Source organism: Rhinolophus sinicus, linkage group LG02 (assembly GCF_036562045.2).
Source record: "Rhinolophus sinicus isolate RSC01 linkage group LG02, ASM3656204v1, whole genome shotgun sequence".
Classification (NCBI taxonomy): Eukaryota; Metazoa; Chordata; class Mammalia; order Chiroptera; family Rhinolophidae; genus Rhinolophus; species Rhinolophus sinicus.
Genome location: NC_133752.1, coordinates 171159306 through 171184665, shown reverse-complemented (window position 1 = coordinate 171184665; position 25360 = coordinate 171159306). Strand labels below are relative to the sequence as shown.

Genomic DNA, 25360 nt, shown 5'->3' with positions numbered 1-25360 from the left:
TTCGGGATTGTGTTTAAGTCTCTGGCTTTCAGGTTTTTTTGGGTTCGAAGTTCATAGGAAAGGGGTTAGGTTCGAGTTTTAGTTCGAGTTTTGTTCGAGTTTTTGTTCGAGTTCAGGTTCGAGTTCGGGTTCGAGTTCGGGTTCGAGTTCGAGTTTTAGTTCGAGTTTTGTTCTAGTTCGAGTTTTAGTTCGAGTTCGGGTTCGAGTTCGGGTTCGAGTTTTAGTTCGAGTTTTGTTCGAGTTTTTGTTCAAGTTTTTGTTCGAGTTCAGGTTCGAGATCGGGTTCGAGTTCGAGTTTTAGTTAGAGTTCGAGTTCGGGTTCGAGTTTTAGTTCGAGTTTTGTTCGAGTTTTTGTTCAAGTTCAGGTTCAAGTTCGGGTTCGAGTTTGGGTTTGAGTTCGAGTTTTAGTTTGGGTTCGAGTTCAGATTCGAGTTTTAGATTGAGTTTTGTTCGAGTTTTTGGTCGAGTTTTTGTTCGAGTTCAGGTTCGAGTTCGGGTTCGAATTTTGTTCGAGTTTTAGTTCGAGTTCGAGTTCGAGTTTTAGTTCGAGTTTTGTTCGAGTTTTTGTTCGAGTTCGGGTTCGAGTTTGAGTTTTAGTTCGAGTTTTGTTCGAGTTTTTGTTCGAGTTTGGGTTCGAGTTCGGGTTCGAGTTCAGGTTCGAGTTTTGTTCGAGTTTTTGTTTGAGTTCGGTTTCGAGTTCGAGTTCGAGTTCGGGTTCGAGTTCGAGTTTTGGTTCGAGTTTTTGTTCGAGTTCAGGTTCGAGTTCGGGTTCGAGTTTTTGTTCGAGTTTTTGTTCGAGTTCAGGTTCGAATTTGAGTTCGAGTTCGGGTTCGAGTTTGAGTTTTAGTTCGAGTTTTTGTTCGAGTTCGAGTTCGAGTTCGGGTTCGAGTTTTAGTTCGAGTTTTGTTCGAGTTTTAGTTCGAATTCGAGTTCGAGTTCGAGTTCGGGTTCGAGTTTTCGTTCGAGTTTTGTTCGAATTTTTGTTCGAGTTTTTGTTCGAGTTCAGGTTCGAGTTCGAGTTCGGTTTTGAGTTCGAGTTTTTGTTCGAGTTTTTGTTCGAGTTTTCGTTCGAGTTCACGTTTGAGTTCGGGTTCGAGTTCGGGTTCGAGTTCGACTTTTAGTTCGAGTTCAAGTTCGAGTTCGGGTTCGAGTTTTAGTTCGAGTTTTTGTTCGAATTCAGGTTCGAGTTCGGGTTCGGGTTCGAGTTCGGGTTCGAGTTCGAGTTCGGATTCGAGTTTTAGTTCTAGTTTTGTTCGAGTTTTTGTTCGAGTTCAGGTTCGAGTTCGGGTTCGAGTTTTAGTTCGAGTTTTGTTCGAGTTTTAGTTCGAGTTTTGTTCGAGTTTTTGTTTGAGTTCAGGTTCGAGTTTGGGTTCGAGTTTGAGTTTTAGTTAGAGTTCGAGTTTTACTTCGAGTTCGAGTTCGAGTTTTAGTTCGAGTTCGAGTTCGAGTTTTAGTTCGAGTTCGAGTTCGGGTTCGAGTTTTAGTTTTAGTTCGATTTCGAGTTTTAGTTCGAGTTCGAGTTTTAGTTCAAGTTCGAGCTCGGGTTCGAGTTTTAGTTCGAGTTCGAGTTCGAGTTTTTTTCGAGTTCGATTTCGAGTTTTTTTCGAGTTCGGGTTCGAGTTCGAGTTCGATTTTCAGTTCGAGTTCGGGTTCGAGTTTTTGTTCGAGTTTTTGTTCGAGTTCAGGTTCGAATTCGAGTTCGAGTTCGGGTTCGAGTTTTGTTCGAGTTTTAGTTCGAGTTCGAGTTCGGGTTCGAGTTTTCGTTCGAGTTTTGTTCGAATTTTTGTTCAAGTTTTTGTTCGAGTTCAGGTTCGAGTTCGAGTTCGGGTTCGAGTTCGAGTTTTAGTTCGAGTTTTGTTCGAGTTTTAGTTCGAGTTTTGTTCGAGTTTTTGTTCGAGTTCGAGTTCGGGTTCGAGTTTTAGTTCGAGTTTTGTTCGAGTTTTTGTTCGAGTTCAGGTTCGAGTTCGGGTTCGAGTTTTAGTTCGAGTTTTGTTCGAGTTTTAGTTCGAGTTCGAGTTCGAGTTTTAGTTCGAGTTTTGTTCGAGTTTTAGTTCGAGTTTTGTTCGAGTTTTTGTTCGAGTTCGGGTTCGAGTTTGGGTTCGAGTTTGAGTTTTAGTTAGAGTTCGAGTTTTACTTCAAGTTTGAGTTCGAGTTTTAGTTCGAATTCGAGTTCGAGTTTTAGTTCGAGTTCGGGTTCGAGTTTTAGTTTTAGTTCGAGTTCGAGTTTTAGTTCGAGTTCGAGTTTTAATTCAAGTTCGAGTTCGGGTTCGAGTTTTAGTTCGAGTTAGAGTTCGAGTTTTTTTCGAGTTCGGGTTCGAGTTCGAGTTCAATTTTCAGTTCGAGTTCGGGTTCGAGTTCAAGTTTTAGTTCGAGTTCGAATTCAAGTTTAGTTCGAGTTGGAGTTCGGGTTTGAGTTTTAGTTCGAGTTCGAGTTCGAGTTTTTGTTCGAGTTCGGGTTCGAGTTCGAGTTCGATTTTCAGTTCGAGTTCAGGTTCCAGTTCGAGTTTTAGTTCGAGTTCGAGTTCGAGTTCGGGTTCGAGTTTTGTTCGAGTCTTTGTTCAAGTTTTGTTCGAGTTCAGGTTCGAGTTCGAGTTCGAGTTTTAGTTCGAGTTCGAGTTCGGGTTCAGGTTCAAGTTTTAGTTCGAGTTCAAGTTCGAGTTTTTGTTCGAGTTCAGGTTCGAGTTCGAGTTCGGGTTCGGGTTCGAGATTTAGTTCGAGATCGAGTTAGGGGTCGGGGTTGGGGTCGGGGTCGGGGACAGGGACAGGGACGGAGACGTTTGGGGTCAAAAATTTAACCAAAATAAGTTTCACCTTTCAGAGAGATGAAAACATTTTCCTTCAGTAATAACTGAATTGCAATTATTCTTTTTCTTTCACAAAACTTTCATTCTAGTCCTTTTATGTTTCTTTACAGCATTCATTTGGCACAGTAGAAGTCAAATTAATTCCACTTTACAGAAAACTACAACTTCAGCACATAGATTTTCAGGGCTTGTTTGAATCAGAATGTTGTTGTTGAACCTAGGACCAAAACTGGTTGCACTAACTCTGAGTCAATTTCTCTGTGACAGAGGCCTCTTTGGAATGGCTCTATTTGCCATCAGGGAGGGCAAGATCTACATCTATGGAAAGATGTCAGACTGTCAATGAATCCAGTATAATATAAATTAATCCAAGATGGCATGTGCAAGGGTGGAGAGCTCTCAAGAAAGTTGCCAAGAATTTTCAATTATTATGTCATCATTAAACATCCACAAGATGACATGTACCAATAGTATTGCTGTTTTCAGGACTTTGAGCCAGTCATCCTATTACGAATTTTAGGTTGCCAAGAGTTTCATGATGCTATGATGGTATGTGATGTCAGCTCCCTTTGGCAGTCAATACAAATGTCAATCAAATATGCACTAAGACTTGTCATTTTACGAGGACTCATTGGTCTGCATGCAACTGTGGCTTCACCTAGCAAACAGGCATAACTTCTCATCTTTATAAATCTTCCTAAAAGTCCAGTCAAACTTAGAAGAATTTGATATGTTTATATTAGAGAATCACTTTTCCAATTTAAAAAAAGAAAGGAAAAGAAATAGGAATGAGAAAGTGTTAGAAATATCATAAAATAGCTCTAGGGTAATAGAATAGCCAGTCACTAATTCATTTACCAAATACAGAGGGTGTCAAAAAAATGTATACACATTTTAAGAATGGAAAAAACTGTATTAAAATTATGCTGATGGTAACCACTTTGAGCACCTCTTGTAATTGCAGAAGTCAAATGTGACTTGTATTCATCTTTTGTTATTGGTATATATTGAATATTACAATTTTAATACAGCTTTTTCCTTTCTTAAAATGTGTATACATTTTTTTTGGCACCCTCTGTATATACTGACAACCTTCTCTGCACTGCTCAGAGGCCAGACTACTTGTAGTAATGAATCCAAAGGCCACTTTCACTTGCTGTTCACAAGGAGCTTATGATCTAGTGAGGGAGGAGATGGTAATAAGTGTTGTAGAGCATGAAAACAGGATAGTGTGGTGCAGAGTGCTGTGGAGCAAAAGCTTTTTCTGAGGAGGCAATAAGGAGATATCTGAATAACAAGAAGCAGCCATGAAAAGGTTGGGACAGAGCATGCTCGGCAGAGGTCAGGTTATGCAGGATTTGCATGGCATGGGGTTGAGATTTTATTCTGAGTGCAATTTGAAGCCATTTAGAGAATTTAAAAGAAATAATCTGACTTAAATTTCAAATAATTTCTCTGGTTGCTCAAGAGAAAAGGGATTATTGGGTCAACGATGAAGGTAGAGTGACTAAGTCTAACTATTACATTGCTTTGTACACCTGAAACTAATTTTAAAAAATAAATTAAAAAAAAGGAAAAAGAAGAGAGTATTTGTCTTTAGCCTAAAAAACGGCATTCTAATTCAAACAAGTGCCATGGGAAATAATGGTAACTGACTAACGTGGAAGTAATGGGGATGGAGAAAAGTAGATAGAATTCAGGCACTATTTTGGAGGTTGTGTCCAGAGGATTTTCTGATGGGGTACAAAGAGGAAATGAGAGAAAGAGAAATTAAGAATGACTTCTGGGCTTTGCTCCTGGGCAACCAGGGTGGATGGTAGTACAATTCAACAAGGCTGAAAGACTAGTAAAACTAAAAGAGGAGTAAATTTGGGGAAGGATGAGAACCAAGGCTTCTTCTTTGGACATAAAAATATTGAGAAAACATACAAGTGCAATTGTCAAGAGATTATTGATGTAAGTCTATGGAGACCAGGGGAGAATTCTAGGCTGGGAATATAAATTTGGGGGTATCTGGATAAGATCATCAAGTAGTAAGTAGAAAGAGAGAAAAGAAAACCTGGGTCTAAACTAGAAGTACCACCCCAGTATTGAAAACCTGAGCAGAGGAGGAGGAGACAGCAAGAGAGACTGAGAATGAACAGCCAATGAGGTGAGAGGAAGCCAAAACACAGAATGTCTACACTAGCATTCTCCAACTTCAGCCTTATCCTGACCATGAATGTGGTCAGGCAAGTCCAAGATAAGTAATCAGATAATTTCTGAGTCCTGAGAGAGATTTGGAGATAATTTTGTGCAATGTCCTTATTTGAGCAAGCTGGAACGTAGAGGAATTTGACCCACTTTACTCATTGTTGAACCTGGGTGTAGAACAGGGATCCAGTTTTCTTTTTTTTTTTTTTTTTAATCCCTCTGTTGTGTATGTTGTTTTTGGATTTGGGGTGTATTTTTTTCTAAAAACTTTATTTTTCTGTTGACACATGTAGCATAGTAGGGAGGAGCCTCACATCCATTTGTGTGGTTTTCTGTTCCTGTTTTGGAATTTGAGTATTAATGACATTGACTTGATTTTCTTAATCTCAGTCACGAAAGTTTTTAAATAGATTAGAAATCTTTAAAATATAATTTGGCTATAGACAACAAAGAATTAAAATACTTTCAGATGTTAGGAATTTGAGGGGGGGGCATTAGAATCTGTTCTCTCATAATATTTCAGTGGATTACAAATAATTATATACATTTTGATGAAATATAATTTCCAACTTTATAAAAACCCAGCCATTACACATGGTCTCACTCCCAATTGAGAAAATTTGTTTATCCTTATGTTGAAATCATTGAGCTTACAGTTTGGGAAATAGTTACTTGGGTATATTCAGACTTTATTTTTGGTAAGAAGTGAGTTAAGTGTTGAGTCATAGCATACTAAAACCTAAAGTTCCTCTCCCTCCCTATCCACCCATACTGTTTTCTTGAATCCCCTTCTAGTAAAGTGACTAACATTTTATCCTCCCTACCGCCACCAAAAATAAAATAAAATAAGAAAGTGAATACATTTTGTCAATATAGCACAGAGTAAAGAAAGGAGGAAGGAAATGAGAAAGGAAAAAAAGCGTAATTTTTAAAAATTTTAAATATATATATATATATATATATATATATATATATATATATATATCTGCCACCAGTCAGAAAAAAACTAATGAAATAATTATATATCTGCCACCAGTCAGAAAGAAACTAATAAAATAATTAAAGTACTGTATTTTAAAAAAATTACTTCATTCTGTCAGTCAAGAAATATTTATTTAGCATTTACTATGTGCTACACACTAATCTACAAGCCAAGGATACAGAAATGAACAAAACTGACAAAAACTTCTACCCTTATTCTAATGGAGCGAAGAGACAATAAACATAAATATAGAATGTCAAATGCTGATAAGTGTTATTAAAAAATGAAGCAGGAAAGGAAGTGTTATGGGGGGTAGGGGTACAATTTTTGCAGTGGGGGATTGAATAAGCTTCACTATAAAAGTGATATTTCAGTCAAAACCTGAAGGAGGGGGCAGCTGGATGGCTCAGTTTGTTAGAGTGCGAGCTCTGAACAACAGGGCTGCCGGTTCAATTTCCACATGGGCCAGTGAGTTGCACCTCCTGCAACTAAAGATTGAAAACAGCAGCTGAACTTGGAGCTTAGTTGCGCCCTCCACAACTAGATTGAAGGACAATGACTTGGAGATAATGGGCCCTGGAGAAACACACTGTTCCCCAATATTCCCCAATAAACAAAATTTTTAAAAATCCCAAACATTAAAAAAAATAATAATAAATAAATAAAAACCGAAGGAGGGAGTGAGCCAAGCAGATAACTGGGAGGAGATTCTGTAGGCCGAGGGAACCACAGGTGCAAAGCTTCAGAAGCTGCAGTGTGCCTGGCAAGTTCCAAAAATGTCAGGAAGGCAGCGTGGCTGAAGTGGAGTGAACAAGGGGGAGAGTAATAGATAAGAACGCAGAGAGGTAACAAGGGAGCAGATCATATAAGATTTTTGAAAAGACATTCTAGCCCTGAGTAAGATGACACTTCATTGTTCATTGGATGGTTCAAGCAGCGGAGTCAGATGACCTGGCAAATTTCACAGGATCACGTTGGTGAGACTAGGCTATTCAGGGATGGGGTAAAAGCAGGAAACAAGTTAGATAAGATGGCCATACATCCGAGTTGTTCAAACACCAGTTTACACCCTGTTATCAATCAGTTAAAAGCTAGTCATCCTTTTTAGCAACCCCTTTCCCCCCCAAAGTATTATAATTTGGACATTTGATAAATTACATGGTCAGCTTAAAGTTAGGAGGCTACTGGATCTATCCAGATAAGAGATGATTCTCGCTTGTATCAAGGTGGTAGTCATGAGGATGACGAAAATTGTATTTTAAAGGTGGAACTGACAGAATCTGTTAATGAATTTAGATGCTATTTATGAATGAGTGAAAGAAGTCTAGGGAGATGCTAAGATCTGGGGCCTGAGCAATGGGAAGGCTAGAGGTGCTGTTTATCGATGGTAAAGGTTATAGCAGAGGCAGGTTTTGGGGAAAGATCAGAAGTTCAAGTTTGGATGTGTCATCATCGGAAGGTACCAATTAAACATTAAAGAGCAGATACTAAGCAGGCAGTAGGAGCTTGGACACTTTAGGATTAGAAATATAAATATGAAGGTAGTCAGGAGATAGACTTGAAGAGGTTACTGAGGAATGAATAAGGAAAAAAAGAATGCTATCCAAGGACTAAGCCCAGCAGCACTCCAACTGTAAGAAGTGGAAGTTCTGAGAGGGAACCAACAAAAGAGCCTGTGAAGGAATGGCCAGCGAAGTAAAAAGAGGCACAGAAAATGTGATGTATTGACAGCCAAACAAAGAAAGTTAAGTGAGTAGCCGTGATCAACTTGTCAAGACTGCTGATTAGTCAAGTAAGATGAGGAGTGAGAATTGACCACTGATCTTAGCAACCCAAAAGTCATTGGTGATTTGGGGAGGAGGCGTTTGGATGGAATGGTGAGGAAAAAAATGTATAATTGAAAGTTCAAGCTAGATTGAAGAGAAAAACTGAAGACAGCTGGAATAACAAAACTTTTGAGGAATGTTATTACAAAGAGGAGAGGAAATGAGCAGAAGCTGAAGGAAAGGATCCAAGAGTATTAATTTGTTTGGTTGGATTTTGTTTTGTTTTTCTTTCTTTTTTTTTCTTTTTCCTTTATGTGGATGGAAACAGCTTGTCAATGAGCTAATGAGAATGATTCAACAGAGCAGGAAAAATTGATGATGCAGAATAGTTATAGGTGAGACTTGTCAGAGTGATGTCTTTGACTGGGCCAGAGGAGATGGGACCCAGGGTGCCAGCGGAGAGGGTGGCCTGAGGCTGGGTAAATCTGTAGCGTGATGATGAATGATAGAGTATATGGGCATGAATGAGGGTAGGTGAGTAAGATGGAAGTGATGATGGGAGCTCGTGGAAGATTTTTCTATTTACTTGTTATAAACATGTGCATACTCCTTAGGTTTGCAGAGGATCGTAATTGCTGTGCTACTCCTCCTATTCAGACCTGCATGGCCAGCATCCCGATGCAAGTATTGGTTTCTCAGTTAGGCTGCCAGACGTGTCACCGTTCCATAGCTCCATTCCTGAACTTGAGGCTAACTGATACCTCCTCTCAATATACATCTCCCCCATTTCCCATTGCGGTCTTTCGAATTTCACTGCAATTTCCCAGCTGCCCACAGCCATGCCACACAACTTGAGCACTTCCTTAAAAGCATTTCTCCTGCCCACCATAAAGTGACTTGCATGTTTTGCAAGTTTCTTTTCAATATATTGGAAGAACTTGAATGATGGACTCACAGGGCAGTGGCTGTGATGTTTGGCATTGATTTAAATACACAAGCAAGTGCCCACTCTGGATAAGTTGATCTTCTGAGCAAAAGAACTTTTCAGGAGGCCTCATCATCCACAGTAATATGGAACTTAATAGTAAACACCCATATTTTTAGGGAGGAAGCCACGTGCAGGAAGGACTCTTAACCAGAGGTGCAGAGGCTTGGATCCCAGTTCTTAGTCTCACAGACAAATTATGTTACCTTAGAAAAGTGGCTCAGGTCCCTGGATTTCAGTTGTTTCATCTATAAAATGTGGGTCTGGACTAAATAATCTTTAAGTTTCCTTCAAGTTTTAGAATTTAGTTCATACTAAATTCAGAGTAAAGGCAACAAGATTAGTGATACAATAAAAGCAGTAATCATTTTGTAAGAATTGCACAGTATGTAACTCTTAACTAAATAAAAAAGCTAAGTAAATCACATATTCCTGGAACCAGAAAAAGGAGGAAGTTAGACATTTTGTTTTAAAACTAAGTTACATGAGAGCTTTTTCTGAAAAATTCTACTAATCTTTAGAAGTTACATGAGCTGGTAAAACCATAAACACACCCACTGACTCACATAGGGGATATTACATTCGCTATCATTAAGCCGTACAGAATTTATTTAAAGGAAATGACAGGCATTTCTAATTCCTGAAAAAACTTTGTTTTGTTTATGAATAAGGCCTAATTATAATTTAATGCTAAATATTTGCCTGAATTTTTTTTTTTATTTCCCAATTTTTTTTTAAATGGTATAATTACTTATTAAATTTATCCTTGAAAAGAATCTCCCAAAGTCAACAAGAGGATATTCCTAATAAACTTTAGGTCTAACAAAGGTTTCTTGCTCTTCAATATAAATTTGCCTCTTCTTAATTTCATTGCATATTAATATTAACTCATCCTCAATAATTTCTCTACTTTTTTTTTTCTTTCAAATAGTGCTTTTTTTTTTTTTTTTTGCAGATGGTGTTTTTAACCAAGCTGAACATAATTTATGCAGTTTACACTGCTTAAGTCACAGATGTTCTCTTTGGTCAAGTCGAATATGTTATATGGACTCTGTTTAAGGTAGAATTGCCTGAGTTGAGGAAAATAAAAACAGATTTTAAAGACATATAATATAGATGTTAAAGACCATCCTTTGTACACAAAGAGGATAGTAACAAATTGCTATCAATGAGGGTAAGGATTTAAAATAGATTTTGCCATGTCGATCAGTTTTTAAAGTGTTTTTCTTTTAAATTCCCCTTATTACCAATGTTAACACATTTATAAAACAACTTACCAAGTTTAGAGATATAAAATATAGGGTGAATGAATCTGCTTGGCCCTTATGGATATAATCTTGACCTCATTAACATCATTCTATTGGCAGCTAAACTAATGGGTCATATTAACATTAGAAATAAGGTAATAACTGTCAGAGAAAGATGAATTTTAGACAATAAATATATTCTATTCTGCTCCAAGGCTAAATATTCCACATGGCTCCCTTTGGAATTCCCTGGGAAAGGAAGAGATTTGCTGTCAGAGCAGAGACTAAGAATCAGATACTAGCTTGTACTTCATCCAAGGTCACCTTCTCTCTCCAGAGATACTGGGCAACAGCTTGAGCCCCTCCTAATCCAGTCTAAATTAAATGGCAGAGAGAGCTTTTCGGCTTTCCATTCTGCCCGTGCTCTGTGAGTGGTACTTGATTTCCTTATAAAATTAGCTGGGATTTCCAACTCATATAGGAGATGCATAGGAGAGGCATTGAATAGGAAAAAAGAGAAGAAAATAGAGAGGGCCGAAAAGTTGATTACAACACCAGCAATGTTAGAAAGCTTTTAGAGAGTATTTAAAAGCAAACACCCTATATCTATACCTCATTTTATAAAAATAGTCTATCTCTTTTACACGTACCCATAGGTTCTCACATCAAATATCATAGACTCTGAAATTATTTTAACCAAAAGGAAATCTGACATTATGAAGTAGAGGAATTTTGGAGAAGTTAAGATTTAAAATATGATATAGAGAGATAGAAAAATATATATTAGAAGATGTTCTATACCTAAGATCTACATGACTTTTTATGTTATATAAAGCATTTTATATACATTATCTTAAAGCTCATTTACTTTTTATAACATGAAGAAGGTCTTCCTATCCTTCCATATCCTTTATGAGCTAGACTGTATTTGATATTTTGAATAATAAGAGACTGTATTAGTTTGCTAGCATTTGCATAACAAAATATGACAGACTAGGCAGCCTAAACAACAAAAATTTATTTTCTCACAGTTTTAGAAGCTCAAACTTCACGTTCAAGATGTTGGAAGTTTGTTTTCTTAAGAGGTCTCTCTCTCTCTGGCTTTAGATGGCCTTTTTCTAGTTGTGTCCTCACATGATATTTTCTCTGTACCTGTTCATCTATGGTGCCTCTTTGCCCAAATAGCCTCTTCTTATAAGGACACCAGTCATATTAGATTAGGGCCCACCCTAACAGCCTCATTTTAACTTAATCACCTCTTGAAAGGCCTTATCTCCAGGTACCATCATATTTTGAGATACTGGGGCTTAGGGCTTCAACATGTGAACTTTGGGGAACACAGGTAAGGAAGACAGAGACCATTATAAAAATTTTTCTGTGTCATTGTATCCCCTATCATATGAAACTACCTAAGCAATATTTAGCTATCACCTACATCCACATTCCCAAACAGACCAAAAGAAACTCCTATTCCAGTATACAAGTCATTTTCCTTGGAGCACTGAGAATACTTATAATTCAAAAACTGATGATTTTTATAAACATGATCACTATAAAAATGCAAAGACTATCAAAATTCAACCCCAGTGTGTCTAGTCTTGACTGAGGCTTGAATCTTAATATCTCTGATTAATGAATCTTGATTTATGTTTTAAATCTGTTAATAGATAAGATATAATGAGTTCCTACAGGTGGCTCATTCAAGGTGAAAACAATGTAATTTTTTTTATAAAATATGGCCCCTGTTCTTAAAGAATCTAGTAGGACTCCTAGAATCAGGACTTCACACACATAGATCAAATAGGAAATAGTAAGGGCAATAGAAGGTCAGAGAAGGCATGGGTCATCAAGAGACAGAGTCATCAGATAAGGCATCAAGACTTTATCTTGACCTTAGGATGATCAGAATAAAAGAAAGAGTACACTGAGGGGAAATACATGGGCTAAAAGGAGTATGCCAGAGAGATCCAAGATGACGGAGTAGATAAACCCTGTGCCTGTCCTTCCATGAAAACATTAAAATTACAATTAAATTATGGAACAATCAATCTGGATAACCATTTGAAGTCTAGCCAAATAGAAGTCTTATAACTAAAAATATAAAGAAGAAGCCACGTCAAGACTGGTTGGAGGGGCAGAGACACGGAAAGGGCCCCCAAACTCCATGTGGCAGTTGAGAATCAGAAGGGCTATCTCAACCCCGAAGAGCAAGGGGCGCCAGCCCCACACCAGGCTCCCCCACCTGGAGTACTGGTGCTGGGAAGAGGAGACCCCACGACATCTGGCTGTGAAAAGCAGTGGGGATTCCAACCATCCAGGTGAAATGGAAGTCTGTAGGAAACCCAAAAGTCCTCTTAAACAGCCTGCACACAGACTCATTCATTTACATGTACTCACCTAGGGCTCTAGTGGAGGAACGGTGACTCAGGGAGCTCTGGAGGCATATGGGAGGCAGACTGAGGTGAGAGACTTCTGGGCGAGGGCTAGAGGACAGTTGCCATTTTCCCTGTGAGGGGTTCTTCTTCTGTGCAGCTGGCAGATGTGTGCCACCATTCCTGTGTTGAGCCTCACCCACAGGACAAATCTGAATCTCACTGATCTGGTGAGCTCTGCTGGGATACCACCCTACCCAACTCACACAACACTGGAGGTACTTTCTCCTCCAGTAGCCAGCTCCACTCACATTGCACTCTTCCTTGACAAACTATCAAAGTTTGGTAGTCCTCAGGGTGTCCTAGCTTTCTGTGGAGCTACCCCAGGACAGGTACTGGTGGCAGATGTCCTCGGTTGGCAGCGTGGCCTCTCTCACATACCTCCAGGTATAGCACTGACAGGAAACAACTTTGGATCACTTTGTTGCTCCTACCAGGTAGTCCCTGGCTGGTCACAGGCAGTAGCGGACCTGGGCCTGCACTGAAGAGCCTCCCAAGAGTCCCCAGAACCACCATACTTGGAGGTTTGCTTCAGACCACAGCAGAGCACTGCCCAATTAGCCCCACAAGTGGCACATACAGAGGGTGGTCTCACAGGCACCAGAGCCCACTGGGGCAAATCTCACAGTGGGGTAAGCCTCCTACACAGCAGCCCATAAGCTGTGGATATGACCGAACCCCACAGCCACTCAGCAGGAGGGTGAATCCCACCCACTTATGTGCCAGTAGCAATCAAGTTTCCACTATAACCAGAGAGCACACACAACCCACACAAGGTTCACTCCTGGAGCACCCAGAGCAGGTGACCAGAAAGACTGTGCCAGGGCTCCACAGGCAACCTACTCATTAAGCCACTCTACTAAGACTGGGAAACAGAAGATCTATCTAATCCATAAAAACAAATGCAGAGAGGCAGCCAAAATGAGGAAACAAAGAAATGTGTCCCAAATAAAAGAATGGGCGAGAAATCCAGAAAAAGAACTAAGTGAAATGAAGAAAAGCAAACTACCAGAGACAGAATTCAAAACAATGGTTATAAGGATGCTCAAGGAACTTAGTGAGAACTTCAACAAAGAGATAGTGAGCATAAAAAAGGAAACAGAAACCATAAATAAAGAACCAGTCAAAAGTGAAGAATGCAATAACTGAAATGAAGAATGCTTTAGAAGGAATCACCAGCAGACTAAATCAAGCAGAGGAACAAATCAATGATTTGGAAAACAAGATAGCAGAAAAGATCTAATTGGAGAAGAAGAAGGAGGAGGAGGAGGAGGAGGAGGAGGAGGAGGAGGAGGAGGAGGAGGAGGAAGAAGAAGAAGAAGAAGAAGAAGAAGAAGAAGAAGAAGAAGAAGAAGAAGAAGAAGAAGAATCCAAAAAAATGAGGAGAGTTTAAGAGACCTCTGGGACAACATCAAGCATAACAACATTTGAATCACAGGGGTACCAGAAAGAGGAGAGAAAGCAAGGGATTAAGAACATATTTGAAGAAATAATGGCTGAAAGCTCTCCTAACCTGGTGAAGGAAACAGACATACAAGTCCAGGAAGCACAGGATGAACCAACATAGGATGAACCCAAACAGGCCACACCAAGATACATTATAATTAAAATGACAAAGATTAAAGACAAAGAGAGAATCCTAAAAGCAGTAAGAGAAAGGCAACTAGTAACTAATAAGGGAGCTCCAGTAATACTTTCAGCTGCTTTCTCAACAGAAACTTTGCAGGCCAGAAGGGATTGGCACAAAATATTCAATGTGATGAAAAGCAGGGACCTACAACCAAGATTACTCTACCCAGCAAGGCTACCATTTAAAATGAAAAGGACAGATAAAGAGCTTACCAGACAAGAAAAAGCTAAAGGAGTTCATCACCACCAAACCAGTATTACAAGGAATTTTACAGGGATTTCTTTAAGACAGAAAAAATCAAAATTATGAATAATAAAATAGCAATAACTACATATCTATCAACAATTACTTTCAACGTAAATGGATTAAATGCTCCAGTCAAAAACATAGGAGGGTTCAATAGATAAGAAAACAAAACCAAACCTTGGCACTTTTGGTTTCTATCAGAGGTTGTGTTTCCCTGGTTTGAGAACTGTTCATGTGTATAAAGTTTCTCCTTTTTCTCCACTCCTGTTGACATCAGACTGGTGGCAGCAATCTTTTGTTAACAGGAGTCATGAAACTGTAGGGAAATTTCATTTTGAAAAAGCTTCTAGGGGCAAAAGCACCTCGTTTTCTTTGTATAGCAAGGACTACGTACTTTTCCAGCCCCAGCTGGGAAGAAATAGGGATGCTAGGACTGGGACAGGACAAGGAAAAGTCTAAGGAGTACTGAGAATCTGCATTGTTACCTCCCAGATGCAGGGGGCAGGCTCTTGACACATCTCACTTAGTCCTTAAAGTAGTCCTGCCAGGCATATCCTGTTTATTGTCTATTTGAATGAATGGAGAACCAAGTTCAGCAACAATAATAGGCATTCAGACCTGACCCCTCTGACTCAGGGCCCATTCTTCCTACTATAGTCCCCCACCCAGTGCCAGAAAAACCTTGTAGAAGGGCATGGAGGTGTGAGGGGGGAATGGGAAGGGGCTAGAAGGGGGAAGAGGATAAAGGGTAAAGAAGAGAGGAAGAAGGAAGAGGGGGAAAGGGTAAACGGGGGTAGAAGGGGGAACTGAGAGGCTCTCTAGACCGACTGTGTGAGAAGTAGAGCTACCTTGCCCTGATTTCAAGGAGGCAGGCAGAAGGCGCTTCTTCCTGGGGTAAAGTGATGCCAGGCCCTGACTTGTGCGGGTGGGAGGGGACTTTGGTTCCTCTAAATGTCCTTCTTAAAGAAAAAGAAAAGAAAAGAAAATGAAACCTTTACACATACTGCCCACAAGAAATTCTCTTCAGATTAAAACACACACAGAGACAGAAAGTAAATGGATGGGAAAAATATTTCATAAAAATGCAAATACAAAACAAAAAAAATCTGGTGTAGCAGTACTTATACCAGACAAAATAGACTTTAAAACAAAGGCTATAAGAAGAGACTATGAAAGACCCAGTAACCCCACTTCAGGGTATTTATCTGAAGAAAATTCAAAACACTACTTCAAGGGGACATGTGCATCCATACGTTCATTGCAACATTGTTTACAATAGCCAAGATGTGGAGACAGCTTGGGTGTCCATCGACGGAAAAATGGATAAAGAGGAGGTGGTACATATATACAATGGAATATTGCTCGGCCATGGATTGGAATGGGTTCTTATCATCTGGGGTACCATAGATGGACCTGGAGGAAATTGTGTTGAATGAAGTGTCAGACAGAGAAAGACAGATGCAATGTGACTTCACTTATATTTGGAATCTAAGGAACACAATAAGCAAACAAAACAGAAACAAACTCATAGATACAGAGAACATTATAATGGTTGCCAGATGGGAGGGGTTTAGTGATGCGGGTGAAAAAAGGGGAAGGAATTAATAAGTACAAATTGGTTGTTACAAAGTAGTTATTGGGATGTAGGGTAGAGCATAAGGAATATAGTTAAAGATCAGCAATAACTATGTATGGTGCCAGGTGGGTATTAGACTAGTCAGGGGGATCAGATCGCTTCTTAAATTTATAAATGTCTAACCCCTATGCTGTACACCTGAAGCTAATATAAAATACTACTGAATATCAACTGTAATCGAAAGATTTAAAAGGGGGGAAAGATGAAGGGGAATAAAAGGTCCAAATTTCCAGGTATAAAACAAATAATTCATGGGGATGTAATATACAGCATAGGGAATATAGTCAATAATGCTGTGATAACATAGTATGGTGTCAGATTGTTACTGGACTTATCATGGTGATCATTTCTTTTGTTATATAAATGTTGAATAATTATGGTGTTCCCCTGAAACTTATGTAATATTGTATGTTAGCTATATTTTTAATAAAATTCTTTAAAAAATAAGTGTGTTCCTATGGCACATGTTAAGACATATTACTTCAGGCTACTTATACTAAAAATAATGCAAAATACTTGTTTATCTGAAATGCAAATTTAACTGGGCATCTGTATTTGATGTAAATTTTAAATTCTACCCAAGTTTTTGCTTTTAACAGAAATACAGGCAAGGAAAGACATGAAGTTCCATTGCAGATTTATAGGCCCTCAATTAAAGGAGACTATGTGGACTGCCCCCCACCCCCTCCAAAATAAGAATACAGTGAGAAGACTGGCTTTCCCAGGGGCAACATATCTGTGCAGGAGGAAAAGTGGTGATGCTAGATGGGTAGCATGTGGCCAGTGTAAGTACGATCTTTACAAAACTTGGCCTATTTGGACTTGACACAATAGGCATTGATCACAATAGATCATGGTACAGATAGAACATAACATGAGCAAAGTGGTGTTTTAAGACAAGTTAAGCCATCATTGGCAAATGAAGAAAAAGCCAGTTAGAGGCAGGGAACAGGAGTAAGGGACCATTGTAATGATGGATAAGTGTGATGACAAAACCCCGGACATGCAAGATAATAAAAAAAAGAGATAAAAGAAAGAGATGACAAGAATAATTAAAAGATGCTTCTGGAACTGAGAAGAGGAGAGCCTCAAAATTATTGGCTTAGACAACTGAAAGAATCGTGGTGCTCCTGAGAGAATCAGGAGTAGTTGGAAAGTAGAATTGATTTGTAGGAAGGTGAGGACTCCAGATTCCATTTGGACTATGTGGAGTTTGAGGTAATAGTAGGATATTTGAGTAAGCACAACTGATAGATGTTTAGAAATACATGTGTGAAAAGCTCAGATCTGGAGATTAGGATTTGAGCAATGTTCATATTGGATAATTAAACTAATATTATTTACCCATCAGAAAAAAATAAAGAGAGAAATGACCAGGGATTCTAATCATTGTCTAGCAAACTCTGAGAAGCAATTCAGTGGTGTGTATTTTTAAAAGAGATAGCCAGGCTCAGCCTAACAAATCCTTCATCTCTGCCCCAGACAACCTCACATTTTCTTCCAAAGATCCAAGTCCTGCCCAAGTCAGAATCACTGGAGCACTCATCTCTGACACGTAATCCTATTACCAGTGACAGTTATAAAGGATGTGGCAAATGGAAGTTAACCTCTGTGTTTCACCAAGAGTTTTCATCAGAAGGGAAGTGAGGCAATACAATGTCTGGAGGAGTCAACATTTCATTGGAAATGAAAAAGGGGTCCTGACATCTGTGTGAATTATGGTTGCCCAAGACTAATGGATCTCTTTGCTCCTTCAACTCGTCTGCCTAACCTTGTCAAGTTGCTTCTGGAAAGAAAAAAGCCTCTCCTTAGTTGACAAATTTAAGTTACCTGCGATAAATCACGTCAAGGATGAATCTGACATATTTCTTGGTTCTGGGCAGGGCCATGACGATGCTATTCTACAAAGATGGCCAAATCTTCCTACATAAAGATATACACCTGTCAAAGAAGTGAAATGGCCTCCAGGGCTTTTGCATGCAAGCACTTCTAAAAGCTAAGAACTGGAGACAGACTTGGGAGACTGGGGAAGAGAATAAAAAGAAATCCAAGTAACAAACAAACAGTATGAGTAGTTGCCTGACAACGCCATGCAGGTGGGCAGAGTATGCTGTTATGTGAACCAAACAGCAAGATATGACATGTCCAAAAAAGCAATGTCAAGGAGGTCTAACAGCAGGTAACAGGGACCCTGGTTTAATAACTTGGGTTCAGGCATAACACTGTGTGTACTGGAGGATGTCAAAGGAAAGGAACACCCCAAGGACAGAGGCACAGGGAGGTCATCAGCTGAGATTCAGGAGCAGGGGACAAGACAGCAGACCACTTCTTAGAACCAGAGAACAGGCATGGGTTTGGTCTCAAGCCAACAAGTTCAGTGACTCAACTACTGAACATGGACAGTATGGCTTCTTTGACTAATGGATTAATAACTTATTGATCAAGATAAAATGTCTAAAACAATAAGATGAAGAAATGGGTCCTCTAACATTTTATTAAACATCCAATCCACTTCCATCAACCTTTTTCTTAAAAAAAAAATCATATCATCTTTTTAACTTTACCCCTTTTAATTTTGACTATATTTTCAAGAAACCATTCCTAATGAAATTATTTTAAATTGTCTCCAGGGAGAGGAAGACAGGTTGTTGGAAAAGCACCAGACTCCATTAGAAGGGAGCACATCACTTTCATTTTTCTCATCCTTTTAATTACAGATTTATGTTTCTCACCCATAAACTTCTGTATTATCAGGGCAATGCTAACTGCAACATAGATGACATAAAAACTATTAATAGATTATGCCTATTAAAGCTGAAGTAGAAAACAGAAGTGCTCCAAAAAGAGAAGTGTGCAATAGAAGAGAGAAGGGGAGGAAAAAATGTTCTACCTTTCTAGTTAGATGACTGCCTTTGTGAAAGTACAGATTTCAAAAGTAATATAAAATCTTTATCCTGCTGTTTAATGAAAGGAGAGAGAATGTGTTAAATTGAATTTAGTTTTAAAAACTTTTTCTTTGCTCAGAACCAGCTCCTCCAAAGTCACTCTTTGCGGTGAATAAAACCCAGACTTCGGTGACTTTGCTGTGGGTGGAAGAGGGAGTAGCTGATTTCTTTGAAGTCTTCTGTCAACAAGTTGGCTCTAGTCAGGAAACAAAACTCCAGGTACTGTACATTTTGATATTTCTTTCTGAGTTCATTTTGATCAAGGTTAATTATCTGAGCAAAGTGAAAATCTCTTATTTCTTTGAACTATAGAAATGAAAACTCTTCATTTATGCTTTTGTGCTTTAGTGATAGACATTAACAATATGCTTAGAATAAGCCAAAAATATGTTATGAGAACCAACTTGCCAAATTGCTAAGTTTATTTTCATCTTTATATTTATCTTTTGTCCCTAATCCTTAGCCACTCCAGTTTATACTAAAGAATTAAAGTAGTTTGTTTTTCCTATTAGACATTAAATTAATTGAGAAGATGAAGACACTGTTATATACAACGTAATTTAACAAATATGAACCAATTGCCAGTTATGTGAAAGTCACTGTATACAAGAACACAAATAGTAGAATCAGTAATGGCCTTGAAAAATTTTTTTCATACAGTTGTGGATATTGCATTAGTCTAGAAATTATTAAAGTAAAACATAAGTGCCACAGGAGAGACCTGTATGGCTAAGATAATTTATAAAACTGTCTCTATCTAGTTAGTAGGAGGACAACTTTGTTTGGGGAAAATGAAGGCTGAGGTGACTATTAAAGGTTTAGAATCACAAATAGCAGATATGATGAAACTGAGTTGTCTGCCCGGTCAAAATGAATGGAAGGAAAGAGATGAACCAGTAGCTTTCAGGGTAACAAAGCGCAAGGGAAAAAAAAAAAAAGTTCACAATCAGATATGGAAGAAAAAGGGCAAGTTTGTGAGGGAATATCATGAAATACAGTGTATAGACTTGTGCTATGAACATGAGTCATTGATGCTTTTAAAATAATGAAGTTCATTGAGAAGAAAGAACGATAAGGATTGCTGAGAGTACAAATCTGTCCATACTGAGTGTTAAGATCATTTGCTTTATTCCTTTCCCCTTTTAACATTCCCTCTACTAACTTACCTCTTTTTGATCAATACGGAACAGCTGTTTGTTGTTGTTGTTGTTGTTGTTGTTCGTTTTGTTTTGTTTTTTCTGTTCTAAGAATCCTTTCTGAATATAATTGCTCTGCCAGTAGTGGATTTTCTTCTTTGCAACTGCAGTTTCATCTTCCTTTAAGAAAACAATGGTTAGGCAGCTACTTACTACAACTGCGTCCTGCCAGCAAAAGTCTTTCCTTAGAAGCATTCTTTTACAGAATAGTGAAAGAGATGGGAGTGGACAACCAATGCTGATGCCTCTCAGCTCTTTAGGCAGGGGTATTTCAGATCTTTAGTTTGAAAAAGTGTTTTGCTGGCTCATCTGTTTATATTGTACTTGTCACTACTTTTTACATTGTTGTACTTGTTGGCTCACAAAATTAACAATTGACTATTGGCTCACAAAATTAACAATTTGTTCTACATAGAATAGTTTAATATTAAATGTTTCTAAGAATGCAAAGTCCCTATGCCTTTGGTGGATATTATCTAAAACCTGAGAATGCAGACAAAAGGAGTAGTGTCCTTAATATACAAAGAACTACTACAAATAAAATAAAATAAAATAAAGGCCAACAACTCAAAACAAATATTTCATAGAAAATAAATACAAAAGTTTCTTAAACATATGAAAAGATGATCAATTTACTCATGGTGAAAGAAATGTAAAATAAGGTACAATTTACACTAATAAGATTGGAAAAGCTCAAAGAGTTAGAGTATTTTGTGTTAGAAGGAGTATGTGCAAACAGGCACTGTCAGACACTGATAGCAGGTGAATAACTACTTGGAAATGTCTACAGAGGACACTTTGTGAATAGCTTTCAAAATTAAAAATATACAACTTTTTAACTCAGCAATTCAACTGCTAGAAATATATACATATATATACACACATATATATACACACACAAGTTTATATATACACATACATATATTAAGTGTGTTTGCAGACATATATATATGTTTCCATAATTGTGAAACTGTGTTCACTGTAGCATTGTTTGTAACTTATTTTTTTCTCCTATCCTTTTTAGTCATTTATATTTTTTACTCTGTCCATATATTACCTACTCAACTATGAAAAACCTTTAAATCAAAATAGATGAAGATTACATAACAATTATTTCATTTTTTTTGCATCTCCAGGAACCGATTTCTGTGTCTTCTCATGTTGTGACCATCTCCAGCCTTCTTCCTGCCACTGCCTACAATTGTAGTGTCACCAGCTTTAGCCACGACAGCCCTAGCGTCCCTACATTTATAGCCGTCTCAACAATGGGTAATTACTTGCATTAGTGGAAGCTGATGTCTTTGAAAGTTATATCTTTCCAAATTTTCTTATGTTTCCTTTTTAAATATATACAATCTATCCTTTTAATGGAAACCATGTTTATTCTGTTGGAAAATTCCAAGCTTTGAGGTCAGCGAGCACTTAATTTCAATCCCAAATTGCACTTACCGACTGTGTGATTTAGGAGAAGATATTTGCTACCTCTGAACCTTTGTTTTTCTCTTCTGTAAAACTAGAATTATAATATGTACCTGCTGAGTTGTTTTGCGCCTTAGAAACAATGCTAGTCGTTATCATCAACTCATCATCTTCTTCACCCTTGTCAGTAGTAGTCACAGTATCGTAATCAACTCAGATTCATCTATTTCAGCCTTGGCCCTTAGCTGTCACTGATCAAGCCTTGGCAAGCCTCCATTGCTGCGTCAAAGCAGAAAAGTTTCCAATCAAGCACAAAGAATAAGTGGGGGAATTTAAAATTAATGAAAGATCTAGAATAATATTGTTTCTCTGAGGTATAGGTTTTACTCCCCTGTTTGTTAGAATCTGTTTCTGCAATCTGAGATCTTTTATGAAACTGCCTAAAATAACGCCATGCTTACTATCACATTACCTTTTACTGGGTTCATTTTGATATCTGTAACATTCGTCATATATTTAGCCACTATATCAACGATGAATAGCATGGACTTTTTTGTGTCTTGTTTTTTGTTTTTTCAATTTTTTTTTTCAGAAGAGAGTACAAAAATGGACCTGAAAAGAATATCAGTGGTCTTTCATTTCTTTATCCTTTTACATTTTACTAAGCATAATTCAACATTTATTATTCCTTGTCATCTCTACCGCAAGCCAGTGAAGCAGATGATATTATTAAACTTATTTGCAAAGTGAAGAAAATGAGGCCCAGAGAGACAGATACAATAGCCTCCCCAAATGGCAGGTGGTAGTCAAGTAAACTTAAACAAGCTCTTCTGACCATGAGTCTAATATTCTTGTCTACAGCCATACCACCCTGAATGCACCCGATCTCATCTAATGTTCTTTCCACTCAAGTACCGTGTCTATGAACTGGAGCCACGTTGTCCCAAATGGAAAGTGACAAATCCCAAAGGCTTAGGGACTGTATGTGCCAGCTAGTCCCATGATTTTATGATCAATATGGAGGATGATATCATTCTCCTTTTCTCCTCTGGTCCACTGCTAAGAGTTTTATAAAACAGTTTACATATAATGCCACCTTTAATGCTCTTCCATGAAGTAGGATGAACTAGGCAATGTGCAAGTGCCATAGCAAACGAATCATTATATAAAGTAATGAAAAGGGACACAACCCCTGTTCTTAAGGGCCCTGCAATTTATTAATGGGTTTAATCTCTTGAGTTGTACGGATGGAAAACCTCTCCACATATGGTTACAGATCATCAGAATGCCTGTTTCTAGTGATGTGTTAAGTGCTGCAGCAGATGGTCGCTTGCTAATGCCTTTTTCATATACATTACTAGTTGTGAACGAAATATACAGTTGTGCTTTCTGACTTTAAAGTCATGGGCATCAAATAAGAACTTGCCCCTCTCTAAGCTTCTGAACATATTGAAGAATGAAAATACACGACAATGACTTCTAGATTTTTTGTTTGTTTGTTTTCAAATTCATTTAAACGATGTCCCAGGAATTAGTCACAGTTTATAGTTTCCTTTTACAAGAACATCCCGAATGTCAGCCTTGAATACTGTTTCTCAATCTACTTTACTAACTTCTAGTTGACCAGGAAGAGGTCATTGTCATCTTAGAGAAACATCATTGTTGCTGCTTGTCATCCTCCTAAGTCCATTGCTCTCGAAATCAGATGGAGAACAATGAGTGGTTCTGTTAGTGTCCGTGTCATGGGAACTGTAATGAAAATGTGTGGCGTATCTGTTTAGTTACAGAGATGAACCCCAATGTGGTGGTCATCTCCGTGCTGGCGATCCTGAGCACGCTGCTGATTGGCCTGCTGCTCATTACCCTGGTCATTCTCAGGAAAAAGCATCTGCAGATGGCTAGGTAAGTGAAGTGTGGCTGATCCTTTCCCCACAGCCTTTAAAATATTCTTATTTATCATACATGTATGTGTTTGCAGATCTACATTGTACAGTAGTGAGTTTGATATCAGGTTTCAGTGTCTGTTTCTATTTTATGTGTTTCCTAAGATGATTTGAAATATTAGTTTAGAAAACACTATCACTGAAATGGTAAAGCAAAGGATTGCTGGCTTATATATAGTCAGGCCTCTTAACACAGGCATCCATTCCTGACATTTGGATACTTTCACACTTGTTCTGGAGTAAAAGAAAGATCTATGCCAGGGGTGTCCAAACTGTGGCCCATGGGCCAACTGTGGCCCGCAATCCATTGTTAATTGGCTTGCAGCAAATTCCAAAAATACATGTAGTTTACTTAAATAAACCAGGTGAGGCAATACGTACTTCACCTCGAGTGAGTGGCCCGGCTGTTTGTGTATTTTACCGCATATGGCCCTTGGTGAAAAACGTTGAAAAAAGTTTGGACACCCCTGATCTATGCCTACTCAGTATCGTTAATAAAAGGAGTTAAAATATATGGAGACCACAAGAAAGAAAGAAAAAAAATCCATGTCCTCATTAGTTCTGTTGAAGCTGTTTTATCAGAAAGGATTTGTAGAGTTTATGATTAGGTCTGTTAGAGGTTCTCCTATTAGTTTTGATGCTATGATCAGATTTGCAGGCAGTTTCATTTTTCTTGCAGTTAGAAAACCTTTTGATTTATGATTTTGGTGATTCCATACTCCTTTGACCACTGATGCATTTCTTACCAGAGCACATTGTCAAGAACTTTCTGTGGTCCATTATAAGATCAGAACAATCATCAAGTCTCTCAAAAAACTGTTGGCCTAGTTCAGTACTACTGGGTTTGGGAAATTTGGTTCGAATTTATATTTGCCCAGTGTTAGCCTGCTGCATTGTCAGTCAATATTCTGCCCTTTCTCAGAGTTCTGTCATTCACCTGTTCATAAATAAATGTATCCACCCAATAAGAATGTATATGATGTGTCTTATAGGGTATAAAGAAAAATCAGACGTCCAAGCTGTACACTGGGAACTCAGAACCTAGCTAGAGAGATGTATAGAAATCAATGTATTTAAAGGCACAAACTGACTTGTACCAGGAAGGAGATAAAAGTGAGATACCATGAAAGTAGAGAAAAGAAATCAGTTCTGAATATAAAAATCAGGCTCCTTAAATGTTGGCATTTGAACAAATCTTAGAGGATATGGAGGGAAGTGGTACTGCCTTATGGCTACAGTATAAAGCTCTGAAATTACCCTCCTCGGAGTCAAATCCTAATTTACAACCTAGGTGACCTTGTGCAGTTTACTGAAACTTCCTCCATTCATTTAACAGATATTACTGGATGCCTGTTCTGTGCAAGACTCCTTCAGGTGCTTGGGATATCACAGTATATAAAACATCATACAGCTTGTATTCTAGTGGAAAAGATAGACAATAAATAATAAAGATAAAAGTTAAAATATTGCACCATATGTTAGCAGATAGTACTAGAACAAAAAATAAATCCGAGTAAGGGAGGCTGGCAGTACCTGTATGGGGACTATGGAGAGAGAAGCTCTGGGAGGTGGTAGGTCTCACTGAAAGGGCGACTTTTGAGACAAGACTTGCCCATGAAGGGGTGAGCCATGCGTTATCTGGGGAAGTGTGTCCCCAGTAGAGAGCACAGCACAGCCAGTGCAAAGACCCCAAGGCAGGAGCGTGACTAGCATGGTCACAGAAGAGCAGGAAAGTTAAGTCACTAAAGCAGAGGAAATGAAGGGATTAGCAACAGGAGATGATGTCAGATCATGTAGGGTTTCATAAGCCCATGCAAGGACTTGCACTTTTAACTTTGAGTAAAATGAGCAGCCATTTCAGAGTTTGAACAGAAGATTAACAATATCTGACTTACATTTTAACATTTCCATTTTGACTTTTATGTGAAAAACAGTT

The 25360-nt window shown here is 38.4% G+C and overlaps 1 protein-coding gene across 3 annotated transcripts in view; it reads left to right on the top strand.

Moving 5' to 3' along the window:
• The window catches only part of PTPRO (protein tyrosine phosphatase receptor type O), a 198452-nt gene that overhangs the window by 135112 nt on the left and 37980 nt on the right, over positions 1-25360 (top strand). For all 3 annotated transcript variants that reach the window (XM_019744758.2, XM_019744759.2, XM_074325980.1), the window contains 3 exons: positions 18946-19085; positions 21199-21331; positions 23263-23383. In XM_019744758.2, coding sequence (XP_019600317.2) covers positions 18946-19085; positions 21199-21331; positions 23263-23383 — 394 coding nt within the window. The remainder of the gene's footprint in view (positions 1-18945; positions 19086-21198; positions 21332-23262; positions 23384-25360) is intronic.